Raw genomic sequence first — 22,317 nt, 5'->3', positions numbered from 1 at the left:
TTGTGCTGTGTTTCCAGACTTTTGGCGTTTAACGTGTATAATCCTATTTGCTCCACTACACTGACGCATTTTCGTGGCTTTGGTTTCATGCTTGGTCTGAGTGGACTACACAAGCGAATAGTGAGAATCTCATGCTAAGACGAAGCAAAATGGGTTCATTAGCTGTAAAGTGACACCTTGAACTGAAAGGAACTAGACGAAAGAATCTGGTAAGTCCCGTTATTTTATGTGATCATTTGTGAGTAGTCATTTGTGATTTGTGAAGAAAGTATTGCAGTAATTGTATATTTAGTTGAAACACAATTGATAGTAGTGATCATTTAAGTGCCGACATTAAGTGCTATGCCAATTTAACTGTTAAAACAGGTGTCATTGTTCAGTTTGCACATTATGTCAATGGGGGGCAAAGGAATTCATTCATTCAGTACTTCTTGAGTCACAAATACACATAGTTGGATCTAAATGCAAGTTAATTGATCAGTTGGGCCCACCGAATGCTTTTTATTGCTGAGGTGCACGATTATTTTGTTCGGGTGTTTATTCAAACAGCCACTACAACTTTTTTTCTATTTATTCCTGTGTAAAGTAACTACTGTCCTACACATGATCTAATAATAGAAAAGAGACTGTTGAAATTCTTCAAATTTAGAAAGTTCCTCTATTCGCTACAATTGCACTGAGATTGGGAAAAATATGGGCAAAACCATTTGTTGGGTTATAAATACAAATTCTGGATTGTATTACTCAACTATGGCTTAAAACAACCCACAATTTTGGGTTAAAACAACCAAGCATGTATTCATTTATAACCCAACATTATGTTCTGTCCATATTACCCAACCATCTACTTTTGCTGCTGTTCGTCTGAAACCTCGTATCTCCAAATGTCATGATTTTTTTGCCATAATTCATTAATATTAGTCTCCCTTTATGTTTGTCACTGGGTTTTGCAACTGTCTAAGCAATAAAAAGTATTGAAAAAGGCTTGTTAACTTTGACCAAACATTATTCAGTCGTTTCAAAAGTCCAGTATTTTTACCATTTCTTAATTTTGGTGATACAAGGTTTCAGAAGGACAGCGACGATTTGTAGGTTTTACATTATTCCTGTTCCTTCAATTGCTAGAGCATGATCGTGGGTTTTGGTTCCCTGGGAACACACATACTGATAAAAAAAAAAAGCAACAAATGGATAAAAGTGTCTGCAAAATGTGAACGTCTGCACAAAGCAGGTAAAGCTTTTGGGAGGTACCAGGCAGAGACCACTGAGGCAGAACACATTAAGCCCAAATAGGTTTGACCAAAGATCGAGAGAACGCCCAATTAGCTAAAGTACTTCTGACCCGGACAGAAATAAGCAAAGAATCAGCTCAGACGAAGACAAAGGCAAACACAGTTTTACCACACACATACTCACTAATTCAAGCAAGAATGCTTATAATGAGGCCGGGTGCTTTCATTCTTCAAATTATTTAGGAGGGAAAAAAACGGACTGCTTTGAAATGGTGACAGGATCATATCTACAGGGTTTAACGTCATGATCAAGAATGCGGAAATAAAAGCTCGCAATTCACTTTGAAACTTTGACTTGATTTAATTACATGGAGGCTTACTGTAATGAGGAAACTAAAACTATTTTTTCTGTTCTCATACGAGTGAGTGCATGGTTTTAGATTGCACCCTGAACATTTTTTACAAAGAGCCGAACCCTCTAAAGGTCTGTACAGATGGTTAGATACATAGAGATACATTGTCAAGTAATTCAACTTTGAAACGTTCGCTATCTTCTCTATTAGCTTCACGTGACAATATAAACCATAGATCAAGCTTGTTGCATGCTACTGAGTTTTTTGGTTAAACAAGACAGCCCTGCAAATGTTTTCCAAAAACAGATGACTTTTAAATACCATCAGATTTCAGCTCCACGTGCAGCTGGCCCGCCGTTGTCTGCTCTGCTCGTTGGTGGTTGGGGTGACCTTTCAGACTGAGATGCTTGAGGACTCGCTCCATGTGTGCATACAGCTCTGGCTTTGTATGTCAGCTCTGGGAGATGTAGGCCCGAGGCATGGTACTCTGTCAAAACCTAGACAGCAGAAAAAGAGCTTTTGTTCCGTGAAGAAAAAAAAAAGAGGTCGGCCTATTTCTGAGAATTAGTGTGCATTATTTCTCTTGCAAGTTTGTAGAGTTGCTCTAATGTAAAAAACGGCTGAAACGGCTCCCTGAATTGTAATGAAGGTAAATGACAATGGTTGACTCATTTTAATAGCAGCAATCATAAAAGATTCATTATTTGAGTTATTTGAGAAATGCATTCAGATGTTGGACAGTTTATGAAACTTTGTGCAGGGTTATGTATAGATTGCTTTTTTACAGTAGATAAATAGATGTCTGATTGAAAGTGTGGTATTTAAGATGTATTTAGAAGGCTTGTGAAACTTATTTGTAGGTCTCTAATAAGGAATACGTGTGATTTACTTGCTGCATCAAAGCACACAAAAAGCTCTTTGAAATGTTCTTATATCTTGCTGTAATAACATAAATGATCAGGTTGTGCACATGCTCAAATGCCTGCTGTCATTAAAACAAAACGAAATACTTTTTAAAATATGAACATTACATTTGATAAATTTTCTGATTGTTAAGGTACATGTATAAAATATAAAAAGTACTAATTTTTGGAATTTTGGTCCCTATTTCATTATTTATTATTATTTTGAATTCATTTTGTATCTGTGTTTTATCTGTTATCCTTTACATAATATAAAATCATAGGAAACAGAAAGATGAAATTCTTATAATTTAGGAAGTTGAAAAGATTGAAAGTTTTTGCATAATAACGAGGGATGCACAATATATTATCGGCAATATGGGTATCGGCAGGTTTTCATATCGGTATCGGCCCGATAATAAATCAGGCCGATATATTAAAGCTGATTAATCAGGCCCACATGAATAGGCCCACCCAGTTATTACAATAATATTTTATTTATTAAATTATGTTATTGCATTCAACATAATTACAAACATGACTGTGTCATCTCAAATCTTAAAATAATAAAATGTTGTTTTGGATGCTTGGATTTGATTGACATCTGTGTTAGCCAATTAGAGGTTATCTTGCCGCTATCTTATCTTAAAACACATTGTTTTGTGAGAGTAAGACAAACACGTTATTTGTTTAAAAACTGAGCACGCGGTTTTCTGAGTGAAAAAAATTACTTTTAAAATTAAAGCAGTTGTCTACTTTTTGCCTTTATTTCTAGATTCAGAAAGAATATTAATATTTTGAATATTAATATTAATATTAGATACTGTATATCGGCCAATATATCGCTTATCGGCTTCCAAGATTAAATAATTATTAAGTTATTGTTATCTGACAAAATGTACATATCGGTGCATCCCTAATATTAACATTTGATAAGAGGTTTACTGCGTATCAGTTTTTTGTGGGCTGTATATTATTCCTTGTCTCCAGGCTTTTAAAACCATAAACTTTTGTGAGGTAACAGACAGTGAGACAGAACAGTGAGACAGAACACATGCAACAAACTGTATAAGAAAATCATTAACACACACACACACACACACGCACGCACGCACGCACGCACACACACACACACACACAAATAAACACAAATGAAACAAGCTTGTTGCTCATTTTTGCTAAGACACTAAATTCTCGAAACTGACATTTCCAATATTATTAGCCAAGAGGTTGTCTGTAAATCGGCTGGATAATCTCAGATTTGTGCGCACTGTATTATACTTTCATAAGAGTGACTAATTGCCTTTTATTTCCACATGGTGCGACTATAAAGTCATCGTTTATTTTCTCTCTGACCCATGTGGCCTTTCCGACCTCTGACACCGTGACAAATGTTTGTGCTCTCAACACCCACGTAATGATACACAGTGTATTCAGATATGCCCCACCCCTCGCCCAGCTGTCATAACCAGTCTGTCTTTGACCTTTCATGAATTTATATGAGACTGGACTGCATACAGTAGCCCAGCTGGACACATTAGAGCTTCATTTCAGCAACTTTCGTGCCTTTGACAAATCCTTTTGTAAGTTGTTCAATGTTGCCCATTTTGATGCTGCTAAATTCTTGTTAATGCCTCTTGCCACGGGCCCAAAAGTACATTGCACGAAAACGGATGAAAAAAAGCTTTTGTCCGAGGCTCTTCCTCTTGATCTGCGTGTCATCTGCGTGGCTCTGGATGCGTAATGTTAATGTCTCTTTACAAAGGGCAAATGGTAGTTCACAGCCCGCAGGCATTGCAATTAAACCAAGTCACTTAATGCATGTTAGCGTACAATCACCCACACAGACAAATATATCAGTGGCCCCATAAAAATTTGAACACTTGGGGCACACTTAAAATGTAGAAATGCCATTGGATTGGATAGAAAATATCAAATTAAACAAACTTGACTTAAATGTTTTTAACAAAAACTTTGCAATTAACCACTTGGTTTTAAGGTTATTTTTAGTAGATGTAAAATTCAAGCTCACAACTGGTCCATTCATCCACAACTGGTCAAGTACGACCAAAACGAGTCCAACTTTTGCTTTTTCTCTTACTTTGAAATATTGAGTGTGTTATTATAATTTACTCACAAGAATGTGAAATGTTTTGTTTTAAAGCCATGCTTTAAAAGCTAGCTTTGTATCTAATGCAATGGGATAGAGACTGTATATTGTAGATGTGTGGTGAGTGTCCAAAACATTTTTGGGGTCATTGTATATGCATATTTGTGATTACGAATTTCCAAACATGCTCAATTTTCGTATGCACAAGTAGTTGTTTAATTTTGCGGACATGCAAAATAGATTTTCCATGCCATGAGACACGCTCTCTTATACACACAAAGTGCCGTTTGTGTTAAATTGGATGTTGGTCATGCACATTTCTGTGTCTGCTCTGTTAATTCTGTTCCCACTTTAAAGCAACACCACATCGGTTGTATGAACTTTGACCTGCTAGCTGACTTTTCATGGTCATAACGTTGACATATAAGTGCATTTTTACTACATATTTATGGTTACAAATCAAATAATGTCAGCAAATTATGTTTTGCGGCCATTATATTTATTGCTATGTTTTACTATTGTGATCAACAATATAGTGTCAGTGTTTTATTTGGACAATTATTCATTGATTCAAAATGCATCACGGAGTGAATGTTAAGTAGTAGCACTAATCTTAAGATCTTTAGCACAAATCTATACTATCGCTCTCACTCTGCTTTGCTATTGTCAGCCTAAAGACCAATAGACACATGCTTGGTGCTATCCCATTTTTTATCCTTTTCCAGTCGAATATTTTTGCAATGATAAAATGCTCTATATTTTATAACCTGTGGTTTGCTGTTCTGAAAAGCAGACACACCCCTGGCAGCGAGAGTCTTGTGTTTGACTCATCCAGTTGTAGATCTCAACATATCTTCAAAAAGATTGGAATCAAGGCTTATTACAAAACCCTTTTAGAATAGTCCAGCGTTTGTTCTTTAACCATTCAGGCCCTTTTAGAACAGATGGCGCATTTGATGTTTATTTGTCGCCTTGTGGCGTTTGCTTACGTGCATCCGTAACGTCCACGAGACTGTACGTGTCTCATTTATCATTTTAGGTTTAAGAATGGCTCCCCTCAATTCATACTTTTTAGGTATTGAAAATGATTGTGATTGCTTAATGTGGGGACATTAACGCAATGTTGCAAGTGGATTTTGAATTGAATGTTGATGTCTCCAATAAAAGTCCCCTGAAAATACAGTTTTATGGCATTTGGTGTCTATCGTGTGTCAAAATACCCAAGGCTCTTCAAAAAACCTCTTCCTTAAAGGTCCATTGTGTAATGTTTTTGGAGGATCTCTAGACAGAAATGCTATATAATATACATAACATACACCGCGGGTCCCCTTACATTGAATTTGTGTTTCTACAGTAGCCCTAAACGGACAAACTGCTCTTCATAGCGCGTTTCGTAAATATGTTATCTCCTTCGGCAAAGAAGCAAAAATCTTTTTCAATGTCAGCCACCGTAGTGCTTCGAAAGGGAGGTGGGAGGGGTGGAGTGAGCCGTTAACCGAGTAACCGCTAGATGCCACTAAATTTCATACACTGGACCTTTAACATTACATTTTGTGATTTAGTCACAATAACATACAAATGAGAAGCATCTGACAGGATAAGATGCGATTTGAGAACTACAGGTCTTACAAGTTGATGAACAGTTTAACCGAAGTTGGTTGAAGCAATGTTAAAGTTTTAATAAAGAACAACATTATTATAGCACTGCATGTATACTGTCGACTATTGACTATCACCTCAGTCGCTTTCCACTGGGGTGGACCATAAAACTTGTTCCTCAGGACTTCTGAATCTTTCCATAGACGCAGTAGCTGTGGGCATTTGGGTCTGTGGAGGAGTCTATTAAACCTAAAGGTTCTGAGAGTAAAAGAACAAGAGAAACGTTCTTATGTTCTCCAGATAAGGACTTTATAGTCCTGAGGGTAACATCTATGTAGCGCTTTTCTGTTTATGGATCTCAGTCGGGGCTCATTTTATGATCTGTAGACACCATTGATTGTTGTTAGAAACACACGCATGTTGGGTTTCCATGTTTTATGGGGACATTCCATAGATGCAATGGTTTTTATACTGTACAAACTGTATATCATATTCCCTACCCCTAACCCACCCCCTAAACCTAACAATCACAAAAAACGTCCTGCTCTTTTAGATTTTCAAAAAAGTTAATTCTGTATGATTTATAAGCTTGTTTCCTCATGGAGACAAAAAAATGTCCCCACAAGGACAAGGGTTTTGGATATTGCCATCTTTGTAGGGACATTTTGTCCCCATACCGTAGGGTTTACCCTTCCCCCCCACACACACACACACGCACACACACACTGCATGAAGGGAAGTGATATATTTTTTCCCTTGTGCTCATTTCACACATGCCGTTAAAGAAAAAAAACTATGTTTCATTACAACCTCTATATTCATAAAACCCACAGTGGTTTAATAATTCGCTGCACGGATTTTGGAAAACAATTATCACATTGTGTGGCACACAGCATCCCTATAGTTTACCCGAAGAGCATGTGTACATGTCCCGTGATGTCATTATTAAGGATCAATAACTTACTGACTATAATAAAATCTCACAGCTAATTTGTCATGCCTGTCATTTCAGAAAGAGTGCCGTAAGTTAAGTTAAACTTAATGTCTTAAATGCTGCAACAATTCATAACTCCGAGTTAGTGTAGTCCGATCATCACCATGTATATATTAATTTTGTATGTTAACCATGAAAGGCATTAAAACTAGCCTGATATGGCACTAATGTGAAGTCCTCGTCTGAGGGATGTCTGAATTAGTCTTCTGTTTGACTTCAGCACAAGCTCTGTTAATACAACCAAATAACTATGATAACATTTAGAAGATAGCAGGGGGAAATGAAAGAAAGGATGAGAAGTTAAAGAAAAGTTTGGAATCTTATTTCACTCCAAAACTGAAACAATTAAGTTATAATTTCTGTTCTACAGAATCTACTGGTCAAGCGTTTTAGAATACTTGAATGAAATATTTCTCATTATCTTAAAAAGTTTTTGATTTGAAGGTGTATGCTTGGGAATAAGTTTTGTATAACTGTGCACATCTAAGCTTTTTTCATGACATTATATAATTTTATTTCACAAAAACGTCTTTGAAATGGATGACTTTGACTGAATAATTAAAAAAGAGCAGCCAATAAGAACGCAGAATAAATAAGAACTACTTCGATATGTTTAAAAAGCATCTCGGGGTGAAACCTCAAAAAGCTGCTTGAAAAAATGCCAAGAAAAAAAGGTGTCGGCAAAAGGTGACGGACAAGATTTTTGTATGGATTTTTTTAGTCGCAACATTCTCATAGTTTTAATGAGCTTACTACTTTTCTAAAATGTGGGGGGAAAATATGTTAAATATATTAAATATATTTTAATAATTAGCTGTTCTAAAACTTATACTAGATACTAGTATATCTGCTTGTGTGTGTGAAAAATGTAGTTTTTGAACAATTACTTTTTTAACAATTAGTGAAAACCATAACATTCATAGGAATACATGTAGGTATTTTATATGTTTGGGTTGCCTGTTTTTGTACATTTAAGCAGGCCATTACTTGTATCATGTAAATTTGCTGTAACATGTCAAGTACTTGTGTTGGCATTTTACTATATACTTGATTCACAGGTTTTGTTTTCATAAAACTGTCTGATTATAGCTTTTCGGTTTCAAAGTTAACATGGTATGGAATCAATTTGCTTGCTATAGAGCTGCACATATATCTGCCAATACGAATTGTAGCGATAAAATGCAGATTATAGTCCTTTAAACATCATTCAGAAAATATTTCAGTGCATAGGAAGCTGCTCCTCATTGAATGCAGAATACATGCACGAATATTTGGCACTTTGTGCCTCTTTACCAGTTTGCCATTACTGCAAATTATTTTTTGTTAAAATCAAATAAAGAAAAATGTCTGTTGAAGAACAGCACTTGAGGCATTGAACACATTCCACTGTGTTAATTATACATTGCCTCACAGACATGTATGAACAAACAGGAGACAAATCGGAGAGCTGTGCTATGTGCAAATGTATTGTATTAAAAAAAAAATCGAACTCTTTTTATAGTATTTTAACAACGTTCAATCCAATTAAGTACAATTACAATCCAAATACTAGTTTTTGTGGTTAATATTTATCATTGTGTCACATAGTGAAGTTCCTATGCTGTGTTTTGTACCAAATTAAATCACTAAGGAGAAATACTCAATAATAACTAATAACTAAAGTTGTCAGCAGAAGATTAACATGTTTTCATGACAAATCCCACAAGTCGTTGCGTTCAGAAAACAGAAACCTCTGCTTGTTTTATCACCACATGTCCAAATGTAGTTCGACCAGATATGAACCATTTGCGTGTGCGCAATACTCCAGCTTTGTAAAGACTGCAATTACCAATGCTTCATCGGGTGAAATTCAACATTTCAAAAAACACTCCATCTTATACTGTCTTGTTTTAAGACTAACAGTGGCAGCGATTGTGTGCCGGATGCAGAGAACAAACAATGTTTTATGCAGAATGAGTGGAACTAAAGATGAAACGTTAGTTAGCCGTAAGCCAGTTTCAGTTTAGATGCTAGTAACCAATCGGTTCAAAGAGCCTTTTGTAAAATTGGACCGGTGACGTCAAATGAACTCTATAAAGACATAAATTCATCGTTTGGGTAGAAAAACAATATATGAGAACAGCAAGTTCTCCTCCCATGCCTTAAATACGCCGTTGATATCTTCAGCTGGCCAAAACCACTGGTCAGTTCTTGCACATCACAAACTGAATGCACAAAGGGAATATTTTTCAAGTTAACAAATAGTTTTGGTTAATATGTTGGAGATGTTTGAGTACAGTCATTACCAGGTGAGACGATATTTTGGGCATATTTGGGTATTATCTTTTGTACATTGCAGAATTGGTTGAGTTTGTTGTCTGTGCTTATTTTCATCCATATTGGTTTATTGTGTTTCTTAAATTTACTGACATTTACGTATACAATAATTGCAAAACACTGTTTTATGCATGCGATGCATTTAGTATGAAGTCTATTTTTACTAAAAGTCAACCATTCAGTTCTGTATAATAGGCAAACCCTTGTTTGGTAATCGGGTATTGTTTTTTAACCTCAGACATTTATATTTTATCTATTAATTCACCCTAATTCTATTTTTGTTTACTTTTTTTATGATTTAACAGAGATGAATGATAAAGTTTAACCATGGGTGCTGTCTATGCTGCTTGTAATTGGGATAAAGTAAAAATCTTTTTTTTGTTTTTATGGTTGTCATTATTTAAAAACAGAACAATACCTTCTGTCCAAGAGACCCGTAAACGTTGGCTACAAAAACATGAACATCATACAAGAGTTTAATGCGGAGATGTAATACAGTATGTTCCAATAGCATGTTACGTATATTAGTAAGTTGCATCAACCTTTCCTTTTCCTTGTTTTGTTACTCAGGTGCAAACACACCTGGAGAATCCATCCAAGTATCACCTCCTGCAGACCCAGAGGCAACAGGTGAAACATTACCTGTCTAGCGCATTAGGAGCCAAGCTAAGCCCGCAGGCCAGCACAGGGCCCGGCCCCAGCCAGCCCTCAGAGCACGGCATGCCCCCTGGACCAGGAACCAGTGCTCCCAATAGCCCTATGGCACTTCTCACCCTCAACTGTGAGAAAGAGGTACATGTCAACATACCGGTTATATCAGCATTTTTAGATAATGTGAGGCCGCAATGTTGTGATTGATGAAAACAATCAAGGCACTTGTCATTTTGTGTAACCTTCATATTAGGAGAAAGGGCATACCCTCAAAAAATAGCCGTGGGCCATAGGGACAGTAGTACGCTGCGTGAATCATAGATCTTATATAGAAATAAAAAGTCAACATGATAGACAAAATCAGATTTTAAAAATAATGTACTTTAACAGTTTAACTACAGCCCCCCATTTCAAGTGTAATTAGTTCATATTTGGGATTGCAGTGGTTCTTATTTAGATCAAATTTAAAATGCATATCTGTAATATTAAGCGATTGGGATGCTGTATATCATGTTGAAAACTGTAGTTATGAAAGGAACTGCATGTCAAAACCTGCTAGACCACAAAAATCATGTTTTGTAAGTCCAAACCAAATAGTTTCTCACTGTCTCACAGTCTTGCCTTTGTCTGCAAATGACTGACAGTGTCATAATAATGTATTTTAATGTACATGAAAACATTACTGTTACAGAACTGCAGTGTAAATGTGTCAACTGTAAAAAAAAAACATTTCCGAACTATGTCAATGAGTTCATATTTTTTACATATACATTTTTCATTTTATTTTATGAACAGTATACAAAGTTTGTTGCTGCATGTCAAAGCTTAAATACAGTTATCGTAATATATAGTTTTCATAGCAGTTGTTTAGCATTTTTGTCATTGTTATCATTGTGCATTTAGTTATCATCAAATCTCAATTGCTACAGATGGACGATGTAATTGAAGACATAATCAGTTTGGAATCAAGCTATAGCGATGATATTCTTGGATTCATGGATGCTGGACTTCAAATGACGAATACGGTAGACCTAATTGTGTAATTGAATAGCACACTCAAATATTTGTTTGTTTTCATTCAGCGCATATTGAAATTCTGAATCATTTTTGGTTTATGGTTCATCACTTTTCAGATTCCAGTTTCAGCAAACATATTGGATATGTACAACAATCATCCTCTTCCTCCAGGTGGGGTTCGCATTAATAATTCCTGTCCATCTAACCTGCCGGCCGTCAAAAGGGAATTATCTATATATATATTCACAGTTTAATCTATCACTAATGTTGCAAAAAGTCCCATACAACTTTTGGTTACCATTTCAACGCCCACTGTACTTGAATGAAAGTATCCATGTTGTGTGCAGTTCAGAATGCACAATATCAATGAAATATATATTGTATTAAATAGCTACCCCAGCACCTGGCATGATGCACATAATGGAGAAGCCTGGACCATGTGGCAATTTTGACTCTTATCAAAGGCCTGAAGGCTTCCCAGTAGGTATGTTTCCATTTCTTCGGCCTCTGAGAGAAGAATGAATGTAAGGATTTGTAGTGTATATACAGTTGATCTTTTGTCATAGTACTGTTCATTCATATCACATTCTGTGATAAACCACTTTCAGGACCTTTTAGTTTTACATCTGAAATGATTCTACATATACACATTGAAGTAAAATATATCATATTAAAGTATGTACAATTATAAACGAAATGCACTGACATTTTTGGAGCTCCTAGTGCATAGAAACAAACTAGAATATATTTACAAATGACAATACTACAAATTAAGTGTAAACTCTGTATGTGAACATCCGGTTGTTTTGATGGTAAAGCGATTAATGTGGTCATGTGTTCAAGAAGCTGAGGTCAGAGCTTTGGCAAAGGAGAGACAAAAGAAGGACAACCACAACCTAAGTGAGTCTGATCATCATATTATATACATAAACGTATATACATAAACGTCTATCTTAAATACGCTATTGAGTGTGAGATATATAGACGGTTTCAACGGCAACAACATAAACAGATATTAAGTGGCCCAAACTTAACTTCCAGTAGACCTCAGCAAAGAATCTTTTAACAATAGGTACAATAGTTATATTAGCTAAAATAATAATATCAAATAAATTGTTGTATTATAACCAAACACAGACCGGAAGTTGACTTCGGGCCAGGCACGTGTGCCTGATGAAACCGTCTATAACCTTAGCTTTTGGATTTGAGGAAGGGTGCAATAATATCACTTACATAAAAGAAGCCAATAGTAAATAGTAAAATTATATTCATTATAAACCTTTCTATATTTTACATACGGTATATTTAATATATGTTTTTTGTGTTTCCAGTTGAAAGAAGGCGGCGTTTTAATATAAACGACAGAATTAAAGAGCTGGGGACATTAATCCCCAAGTCAAATGACCCGTAAGTCTTATAACTCTTTCATGCTTTTTGAGGGGTTTTCAATACATGACAATTTATATAAAATAAAATTGTAATTATTTATGGAAAACTTGTACAATTTGGTTAATATGAAGAGTTTGTTTCCAAAATGAGATAACTCGGTTTTAAAAAAAAATCTAAAATCATGTTTTTTTATTATGTTATCATGTTTTTATTGTGTTAGTAGTTGTATTATTTTTGTTTTATTATGGCTTGAATCAAAACAAACCAACTGCAGTTTGATTGATATTAATTGGAATGCACAAAAAAAACAAAAAAACAGAGTTGTCATTTTGGAAATAAACTCTTCATCTATTATTAATATATTGAAATCCAATATCATATCAGTATGCATGTTTAGTGGTTGCAAACAGGCCAAACACAAGCTCAACCTTTTGAATCCCTGTTGTTTCAGAGACATGAGGTGGAATAAGGGGACAATTCTAAAGGCTTCAGTGGATTATATTAGGAGACTGCAAAAAGAGCAACAGAAAGCAAAAGAACTAGAGAACCGCCAGAAGAGAATGGAACACGCGAACAGACATCTTTTGCTTCGAATTCAGGTAAACCACTTTCCAAACAACCACCCATTGGTTTAAAAGGCCTTGGCAACTGGTCACGTGATCGACTTTTGAAGAACAAGAATGCTTAAAATGCTTTGATAAAATGCTTTTTGAAGTTGAATGGTGAAAGCAGACCGTGACATCGGTTTTTAAAGCTTACAAAGTATGCGTAGTCCTTCGAATGCGTGAAATGTTAAAGTTACACTTGAATAATTGATTCTGGGAAATTCCCTCATTTTGACACATGGCATTTGATTCATAGTAACCCAACTGTTTAAACATTTTATTTCACTTTTTTAAGTTATAAAATAACACAACTTGAATTAGTTACTGTCCCAAAAACATTAAACAAATACAAATGTTAAAGGAATCAAGTCAAAATTTTGTTTTCCTGTATTTATGCAATGTATTTTTTGTAAACTGTATTGTAGTAGCTACCAGGTACTGTATATACAAGCCACAGCTCTTGTTTTGTGTTTAAGAAGTCTTGATAACAATAAAATTGCTTTTTGTTCTCAGTTTTATCATTTGATTATGATAAAAGCATATAAATGTAAATATAGATTTTTTTTATTATTCATCAAGTTATATTTATTTGTACAAAACCAATTCAAAGCACAGACCACATAAAAAATAAAACATTAAAAAAAAGTTGACCAGTCATGTAAATTTAATAAAATGTAATTTTGTGCATTTGTGTATAATTGTGTATTTGTCCTTTTTGTTTACATCCAGGAGCTTGAGATCCAGGCCCGCGCTCATGGACTCACTGTGGTGGCCTCTCCCCCCCTCTATTCCTCTGACCTTGTAGCTCGAGCGATCAAGCGGGAGCCCGGTATGGGCGACTGCTCCTCGGATCTCTACTCCCACCTCCCCAGTCCTGACATGTCCCGCACCACCACTCTGGACCTGAACAACGGCACCATCAGCTACAACGACAGCCCCGCTGAGGAGGGGGAACCCGGAGTTTACGACAGCCCCAACAAAGCCTCCAACAAGCTGGAGGACATGATAATGGACAACACTTTGTCTCCAGTATGCACCAATGACCCCATGCTCTCCTCCGGCTCTCCCGTCCCCTCCAACAGCAGCAGCAGTATGGATGAACATGACAACGACTGTTAGCGTTGTGAACGAAACTGGCAGAACCAAAGTTAGATGATTAGCTTTATACAGTATAATGAAATATGTGTGCAGTGTGGTTTCGTTTTGATCCAAATAATGTTTTTTAGAATGCATTTTATTTTCATTTTATAATTTTGAAGTGTACTAGTTCAGAACGACTGATTTCAACAGTTTTTTGATTCATGAAGGATTTCTTGGAAACAAGCTTTTAAGACAGCTAAAGTGGAATTGCACCATTACAACAATGACTATAGTATCAAAGCATACTGTTTTTAGAGCATTGGCTTGCTAGAGCGCTGCTCAAATGAAGTTAGTGCAATGGGGTGCGCTAATTGTCAAATAGTAGACCCCAGCCACTGCTATTGATAACACTAATGCGCCTTAGCAAGTAGTACACAAAACAGTACCAGGGGGGATTCAAAACATCCACAAATGCAGCTGTTGAGTTATGCACAAAATCAAAATGGGTTTTGATTCTGCAGGAGTAAAGTTATTTGGCAAATGTAGTAGATTTGAATGTACCGTATTGCTCCAAATATAAGACAATGTTTTTTTTTTCTTGGAAATGAATCTGAAAAACATGCACACTATATGCAATTTGAAGGTTATTTTCAGGTAAATACATTTTCTTTATAGACGGTTTCAAAGTGACAACATAAACAAACGTTACTGCACATGCGCAGTGGACTGCCCTTTACTTTCCGGTACACATTCACAAACAATAGAGTGCCTGTAGATTATTTCTGATAACAAGCAAAAGAAACCTAGAAAAGTGTTACTTGGCTAAACTTGTCTCCAATATTTTGAATTTAGACTGCGATACCAAGCTCAACCGCTAGATGTCAATGTACCCTACCAGGGGCGGACTGAACAGTAGGACATTCTGTCAAAGTCCAGAACGGCCGTCCCACCGACGGCCTACGGCCGTGACCATGAGCAGACTGTCCATCTGGAGTATGGAATGGTGGAGGGATGATGTGGGCCGAAAAATCCACAACCCCACCCCCCATCTACAGAAATGGTGAAGCCAAAAACTCCAGGGCCGTTTTTGATTCCCAGTTTGCCCCTGTACCCTACGGTTACTTTAAATGAGACCAAACTACAGGACCCATTCAACAAATTGTTTATTTAATAAAAGAACATACAAAATATTCAACAAATCATTTATTTAATACAATTATTATACAGGAAAATAATAATATAAATGAATATTAACATGAATTAAATAAAATAGAAATAGAAACTCTGTATTATTAGACTCTAGCCACAGACAGGAAGTTAACTGCAGTCCCGGTGGCGTGCTAGAAAAAATTCTGCAGTATCTTACAACAATCTTTATAGTCAATAAAAAAGAAGTCTATTAGTAGATTAGGGCATAAAAATCTCTATTAACTATTTTACATGGGCACCATCTTATGTCACCACATTACCCTTACTTTTAAAAATGAGTAACCTTGTTACAAAATTAGTCATATTGACTATATCTGATATCTTTATGCTTGAAATTGATCATGTAACCGTACATTAGGGAGCGGATTCCCTTAAAATACATCAGTTCCATTGTGTTGTCTCAAAATGCATACAAGTAATGTCTTTTATTTGTATGGCATGTTTGTAAAAACGACTTAAATGTCTTATTTAACTAAAGCCTATAGTCTTGGCTTAATCTAATCCTCGCCCGGGTAACTGCCCCTAAAAGACAAAGCAGTTGGAAATGGACCTAGGTTATATGTAATAGGTAAACCTTTAGTTTCTAATGTTTAGATGTTAGATTTCTAATGTTTTTTTTTTACATTTTTACATTACATACAAATGATCACTGTAGTTATTCACCATGTCACTTGTGGTTTGTTGGGAAATACATAAACCCAGAGACTTTGATAAATATTCTCATATATCTGTAGATGTACATGAATAAAGATTCTATTCTATATACAAAGGATTATGGGGAATCATTTTTTTATTGTGGATATTTCACCAGAAATGTGAACAGTTATCTACTGAAATACACTTTATATACACATACAGTACTACCCACAATAGTATTTTTTGTTTAGCAGCAGTACTGTATTTGCATTTGATAAGTAAATGTTCAATATTACGAACCTGCTTATCCAGGGAGAGCAGCGATAACCCCCCGACGATAGGCTGACACCCCCCCACCACAAACTGGTGCTTTAATCACCCACAACAGAACCATAAACCGATTGTTCCGCTGCAGCGTATGTCCTAAAATCCCTTAATATCAGAAAGCTTAAGCAACAATTTGATCATGCACAGATAGCAACAAGCAGTGCTGCAATACCTAAATGCTTAAAGCAATAAGCCTAAAAAGAAAAGATCAATTTAATTTAGCTTGTGAAAACAAGAGATCAATGGAGGGTAAAATATAACGATTGATTCGTGGTTTACTCACTATCTGCAATCAAAATAATTCCAACACAGTTGCTTTTTTCAGCAAGGCTTTTTTGTGTTTGGGTTTTCCTAAGTCGACATTGGAGGCCTTCATAGAGCCTGCACTCTTAGAAGAGATAGAACGTTTAGAGTTAGAAAAGGAACTCAAATATGAACTTGAAGAATACACAAACAATTTGAGAGTATGACACCACCATCTCAAACAATACACATACAAACTTGTAATTTCCCCATGCAGAACTCAAGAAAAAAGCATCTTCAATCGTTATAATTTATTTCATCATGGTGTTGTGTCCATGTTGTGAAATGGTGTTATAGTATGTGTAATAATGAAAAAATGATGACTAGAAAGAGGTTCCAAAAGGAACTCTGCTCATTCTTTAATGCATCCTTAAAGGCGGGGTGTCCGATTTCTCTTAGCCGTTGTTGATGTTCAAATCACCAAAACAAACACACCCCTACCCCCATCTGTCGCTTTCGTCAGCGCTCGGCTAATGTCCGTCCTGTGCACTGTGCACCTTACTGCTGATTGGCTACAAGGTTGTTTTGGTACTCGGCCCGACTCAGTTGTCTAAAGCGTAATTCGGAAATCGGTTACCCCACCTTTAAGAGAGGGTTCCAATTGAAACCTTTTTAAAATGGTTAAAAATGAACCAGGTCTGATAAAATTTCACTTTTTTAATTTAGTTGGTAAGTAGTATAGCTGTTTGAGCATAAACAACATCTGCCAAGTAAGAAGGAAGTAAGGAAGATATTAACAGAAACACACTTTTAAAGACTACAGTTGTGTCCCAAATGTCATACTAACTATGCACTGAGTTCATAGTGCATAGTTGGGGCTCCCAGCTGGGGCTCGATCCGGGAACTTTCTAGCTGTGAAGCAACAGTGCTAATCACAGAGCAACTGTGTCACCCCTTGTAAACATAATATATACTAAGTAAAGAAAATAAAGCAAGAAAAACTAGTAACCTTTAGAAACCTCAAATCAGGGGCGGACTGGCCATCTGGCGTACCGGGCGTTTTCCCGGTGGGCCGCTAACATATGGGGCCATAATGGACGCGTTTGCCGCTAACGTATAGGGCCGTAACGGTGGCGTTGGCCGCTTACGGACGTATTATAAATGCGAATGCACGCAACGTGAATGCAAAAGACACGTATGCATGCACCAAAACATTTAGACTCAACAAAGCTATATATGTTTGATTTCATTAGAGAAAAAAAATGAAGGATCTACAGGCTTTTCTAAAGCAACGTGTTTTAAGGCTGGCATGCATGTGTTTGACTTCATTTATGCTCTTTCTATTATTCTTGAATCGCTACGTTTTAAAGTCTTATTTTATGTGCTGCATTGCTTGAGTTGAAGATAAGGTAATATCTCTCCATCTCAAGGTTTTCCGTAATGTTACATGAATGCTATGAAGCTGTAACTGTTCACTGTCTATTCTTAGCAAATTAATAGTGGTTCAATTTGTGCATCTGAGATTTTTTTAAATAAACTGCTTGTTATTCTTCCCCTCCATATTCAGCCTCTTGGCTGGTATATCATAGTGACAAATTTACTGTATGGAGTAAACACTTAGTGTTTTAAATGATGTCATGTAGTATCGATATTTTATATGAATTCCTAACAATAGAGGTCATAAAAGCCTAATAAAGTAAATGCATCTTGTATAAAAGCATTACGTGCTGTTTTTCATTTATGGCTCATAAATAATTCAAAAACCTGTACACATTATTTGAAATGTTTATTATGAACTTGAATTGCATGCATTACATCAAACACAAAGCTAAAAACCTTGTTTCACATTAACATGTAAAATATCGAATATAAAATGTCATATGAAATGGCTTCATCACAGCTACAGAAAGATCTTCAAATATCATGTTGTCATTGATGTACAGCCATTAAGAAGTGCATTTATAATAATAAAAAGCTAATTCTCTTAAATGTATAACCCTTAAATGCCCATAATCTTTACAGAAGAAAGAAATAGAAATACAAGCCAAGAGAACAGGCTGCCCTATATGTAAACACAGGTATTTAGAATAAACAGGTTGTTGATATTGTAAGGTTTCATTGAGGTGACCCAGAGTTGAGTTCATCGCACCACTTTTCATAAGCCCTGAACAGTGTTTCTTCATTGATGTCGTTGAAGATTTCTAAACGGTGAATAAGAAAACGTTCATTATTCGCAACATACTTCTGTGTACTGTCATATATAAAGTTAAGTTTAAATAAACCCTTTAAGGAGAAACATCACTGACAATGTAGACTGTAGACAAATCTCTTCAATGTCTCTAATGAGTTTTGTATTGGAAATTACATTACCTGCTATTCCCAGTCCTGTTGGTAAGGGCATTCTCAAAAGCCCCCCAGAGTGTTGTAGTCTGCAACACAATGACTTCTGCACCAGTGCAAAGGTACAGTCTTGATGCCACACAGGCAGCTCCAGCCCCAGCATGCAACAGATGATCCTAAACTTCTCTGGTTCTGTAATAAGCCCCATCTCACAGGCCACGTACACCATGTAGGCCATATCAATATTGACTGCTTCTCCGTGTAGTAGGGCTGGAAGAACTTTCTACAAACATAAAGAAAAGCAGAAAGAGGAATGAGCATTTAGTGTGGGCTTTAAGCATGCATGGCAAGCATGCACAGACCAGTGCAGTTTCTGAAGCTTTATCACGTGAGATACCTCTCAAGAGGTTTTTTACGTTTAAAACTAATTTAGCTTAAAAGCCTTCATTGAAAGCCTCGCGGCAAAACCGAACTGCAGAGCAAGGCAATCATTTATGACCCCACCCAACCCTGTGAATGAAGCAGAACGCTGACTTGAGATTATAATACCATCTCTAGTTCAGGGCTGATCAGGTGACCAAAGTCGACAAGTCTGTCAAGATCGTCCTCCCATAAGTTGGGGGCTAATTCTTCCAACATGGTTTCAATAGCGATGCGTGTGGAGACAGAAGCAGGGTCGATGAGGTCTTCCTCCAGCACCATAGCGGATTGGAACTTGGAGTTTAAAAGAAACTCTCCCTGTGTTTCCAGAAGCTCAAAAAGCCCTCTGTGCTTCATAAGAGCCATCTGGAACATAAAAATACTTCAGTTAAAACATACAGAGCAAACTGGTTTGTCTGGCATGCAGATAATCGAGCGATTCATATACCTTTAGCATTTCTGCAAGGCCATTAGATATGTGTCTTCTAGGAATGGTCTGTATGAAGGACCTGTCCAGAAAGGCGGCAACAGGTGCTATGTAGGTGCCGAGCTTATTCTTGCAGTTCGCAAAGTTCACGCCCGTCTTTGCCCCGACGCTGGCATCAATGTAAGACAGAAGCGTGGTGGGAACCCGAATGTATGGCGTGCGCCTTCTGTAGAGGGAGGCTGCGAGGCCCACGGTGTCCAGGCAAACCCCGCCTCCGATGGCAATGATGGGCTCAGTGCGGCGGTCAATACCAAACCTCTGGACTTCTTCCAGGATCTTCAAAACCATCTCCATGCACTTGTTCTCCTCCGTAGTGGGCAGGGGTAGGATCTTGTACAGGACGTTTCTGGCCTCCAGGTAGTCTGTGACCTGGGAACCATAGAGATTGTACACGACCTCATCCATCACTATAAAGCGTTTCATGGGTTTGGTGCTGGACCGTATGGACTCGAGCTGTTGGGCGTCTCTGATGTGGCCCAGAAGCAGAGTGTCATTGCTGGGGTCAAGAAGATTTTTGGTTTGAGTCACTGTATATGTGAAGGTGATGGGGCTGACCACTGTCCAGGTGGTGCCGTTGGAGGAGCTGCTTTCATAACTGCAACATATATACAGGTCATTTTGTGGTCGAGTCACCTTTATTTATTTAAATATCATGAATTATTTGAATTACATTGTTTCCAATAGATAGTTTATGTACCATATAGGCCCGGTTTCACAGACACGGTTTAGCTTAAACCAGGACTATGCCTTAGATGAATTAAGATATTTATGTCGCTTTTATAAAAATGAATAATACATTTAGGACTGCACGAGAATTTATCGCGATACTACTAAATCCTATTGAAATCAAGCTGGCTGCGATATGCAATGTGTCGATATATTTTAATGCGTAGCTTGTCCGTGAAGCACGGCTCTGGGATCAGTAGGAAATGATGCTCGATGTAAAAGCAGTGCGAGTTTGAGTCGCTTATAATGTGCATTTGAAAAAGCAACACCCGTCAAACATGATCATTATAAATATACTTTATTATCATAAAATACCTGATGAGGCTTGAGTAACAGTGATAAAAAGATGTCCATAGGCATTTCCTAGATTCTAGAACCTGTTATGGTCTTCTTCTGCAGTGCGTATTTGGAGATTCCGCACGAGAGCGCCCTCTGGCTTTCGGATGCAGCAGCTTCTCCCCATACTTCACTCAAAAGCTGTGCATAAATCACCTGATATTTATCGTCGGTTTATCGCGACAGCCGCAAATGGTGTGCATCTTGAGACAAAACAATGGCACTAATATATTTTAAGATATTTCTGGGCAAGTTATATTCAGTTAAGACAGGTCAAACATTCATTTTAGTCTGGGACTATAGCCTTGTCTGTGAAACCGGGCCATAGTATAAGTTATTTTATCATTTAACATTCAAATTCAATAACTTAACTAAATATTATTTGCTATCAGATCAATTACAATAAAAACAACAGAATAAAAACCACCTAAATGCAATATTCCTGTTTAGAACAAAATTATGAATTATTTAAAGTTTATAACAAATAATTGTTTTATCAATGCATAATGGTCATAATAACGACATAGAAAGATGCACGTTTTACTGCTTTTTACGCTGTAAATGTTTACATAAGTAATTTATTTTTACGCACATTTTGGCAGCTGAAACTCGTCCCTTTGTGTCTTGCTTGACATTTTGACCGGCTTTGCGCTTCCAAGTCCCTTTCACCTGCACCAGGCTGTACACGGTTTCTTTGTTGAGATTTTGCATGTTGTCTACCGTCGAGTGTCTCAGGGATTTGGTGGTAAAAATAGTTTGAGTTCTACCGTAACTCTTCAGAGTTGCTCATGTCTCTCCATATTTTCAGCACGAATATATATTCATCTGCAGAAATCAGGGAGGAGTTTACGCGTAAACTTATGAAAGGGAACTCTCTCACCCAAACTTGATCTTACACAAGAAATATTTAGGCTATTATATGACGAGTTTGGTGACCACGTGCGCACGAAAAACGTGAATTATGAAAGGTGAGACGGTGGTAATATTGCCACGGGTGTTATGTAGTACGTACATGTCCATGATGATGTTAATGTTTTAGGAATTAGGAATTACTTGGGCTCGATGCGCTTGGATTGTTTGGGATGTGTCTACTATTAAGGAAGACACAAACAAGGGAGTGAACGTGGTTTAACTGGTTGTCACGTTTAACAGCCTAAAGAAATAAACAAGGTTAGATTGCACCTACAAAAAGTAGATGTAGGATATTTCATATTATGTATTTATTTTCTAGATTAATTACAGTATTTAATCTAATTCTCAACAAATTGTTGTTGGCTAAATGATATGCATAGGCTAACACTTTTTGTTTAGAAAAATGAACCATGCGTTTGTAAAAATCATAGTT

The 22,317-nt window shown here is 36.7% G+C and overlaps 2 protein-coding genes across 5 annotated transcripts; one reads left to right on the top strand and one right to left on the bottom strand.

Annotated features, from left to right (window-relative positions):
* The first annotated feature begins 119 nt into the window (after positions 1–119).
* Positions 120–16,213, top strand: mitfa (melanocyte inducing transcription factor a). 4 transcript variants are annotated; one of them, XM_057337874.1, is made up of 9 exons: positions 120–209; positions 10,077–10,298; positions 11,087–11,182; positions 11,291–11,345; positions 11,566–11,658; positions 12,018–12,074; positions 12,506–12,581; positions 13,015–13,162; positions 13,898–16,213. In XM_057337874.1, exons 2-9 carry the CDS (start codon positions 10,227–10,229, stop codon positions 14,285–14,287), a joined length of 987 nt encoding a protein of 328 aa, XP_057193857.1. In that variant the 5' UTR covers positions 120–209; positions 10,077–10,226; the 3' UTR covers positions 14,288–16,213. The 4 variants fall into 4 exon arrangements, with proteins under 4 accessions (XP_057193857.1, XP_057193856.1, XP_057193855.1 ...); XM_057337873.1 differs by lacking the exon at positions 120–209 and adding an exon at positions 9,314–9,478 and having other exon boundaries at positions 12,021–12,074; XM_057337872.1 differs by lacking the exon at positions 120–209 and adding an exon at positions 9,314–9,478.
* A 2,219-nt stretch (positions 16,214–18,432) lies between these two features.
* eevs (2-epi-5-epi-valiolone synthase) lies at positions 18,433–21,772 on the bottom strand. The gene is made up of 5 exons (XM_057338449.1): positions 21,565–21,772; positions 19,872–20,505; positions 19,553–19,789; positions 19,034–19,286; positions 18,433–18,864 (listed from the first exon to the last, which is right to left on the bottom strand). The coding sequence occupies exons 1-5, from the start codon at positions 21,681–21,683 to the stop codon at positions 18,779–18,781; spliced, it is 1,329 nt and encodes a 442-aa protein (XP_057194432.1). The 5' UTR covers positions 21,684–21,772; the 3' UTR covers positions 18,433–18,778.
* Between the last annotated feature and the right edge of the window lie 545 nt (positions 21,773–22,317).

The sequence above is a fragment of the Triplophysa rosa genome, linkage group LG7 (genome assembly GCF_024868665.1).
Source record: "Triplophysa rosa linkage group LG7, Trosa_1v2, whole genome shotgun sequence".
Taxonomy (NCBI): Eukaryota; Metazoa; Chordata; class Actinopteri; order Cypriniformes; family Nemacheilidae; genus Triplophysa; species Triplophysa rosa.
This window is presented reverse-complemented; position numbering and strand designations above follow the sequence as displayed.

What these genes read in the sequence shown, in the direction of transcription:
- mitfa (XM_057337872.1), top strand. Translation starts at nt 9,446, where the DNA reads ATGTTGGAGATGTTTGAGTACAGTCATTACCAG. An exon ending in TTGAGTACAGTCATTACCAG is followed by an intron (nt 9,479 to 10,076) that starts GTGAGACGATAT and finishes TTTGTTACTCAG; the next exon opens with GTGCAAACACACCTGGAGAA. An exon ending in ATCCCCAAGTCAAATGACCC is followed by an intron (nt 12,582 to 13,014) that starts GTAAGTCTTATA and finishes CTGTTGTTTCAG; the next exon opens with AGACATGAGGTGGAATAAGG.
- eevs (XM_057338449.1), bottom strand. Translation starts at nt 21,683, where the DNA reads ATGCAAAATCTCAACAAAGAAACCGTGTACAGCCTGGTGCAGGTGAAA. An exon ending in TCAGCCCTGAACTAGAGATG is followed by an intron (nt 19,287 to 19,552) that starts GTATTATAATCT and finishes TTATGTTTGTAG; the next exon opens with AAAGTTCTTCCAGCCCTACT. An exon ending in AACAGGACTGGGAATAGCAG is followed by an intron (nt 18,865 to 19,033) that starts GTAATGTAATTT and finishes TTCACCGTTTAG; the next exon opens with AAATCTTCAACGACATCAAT.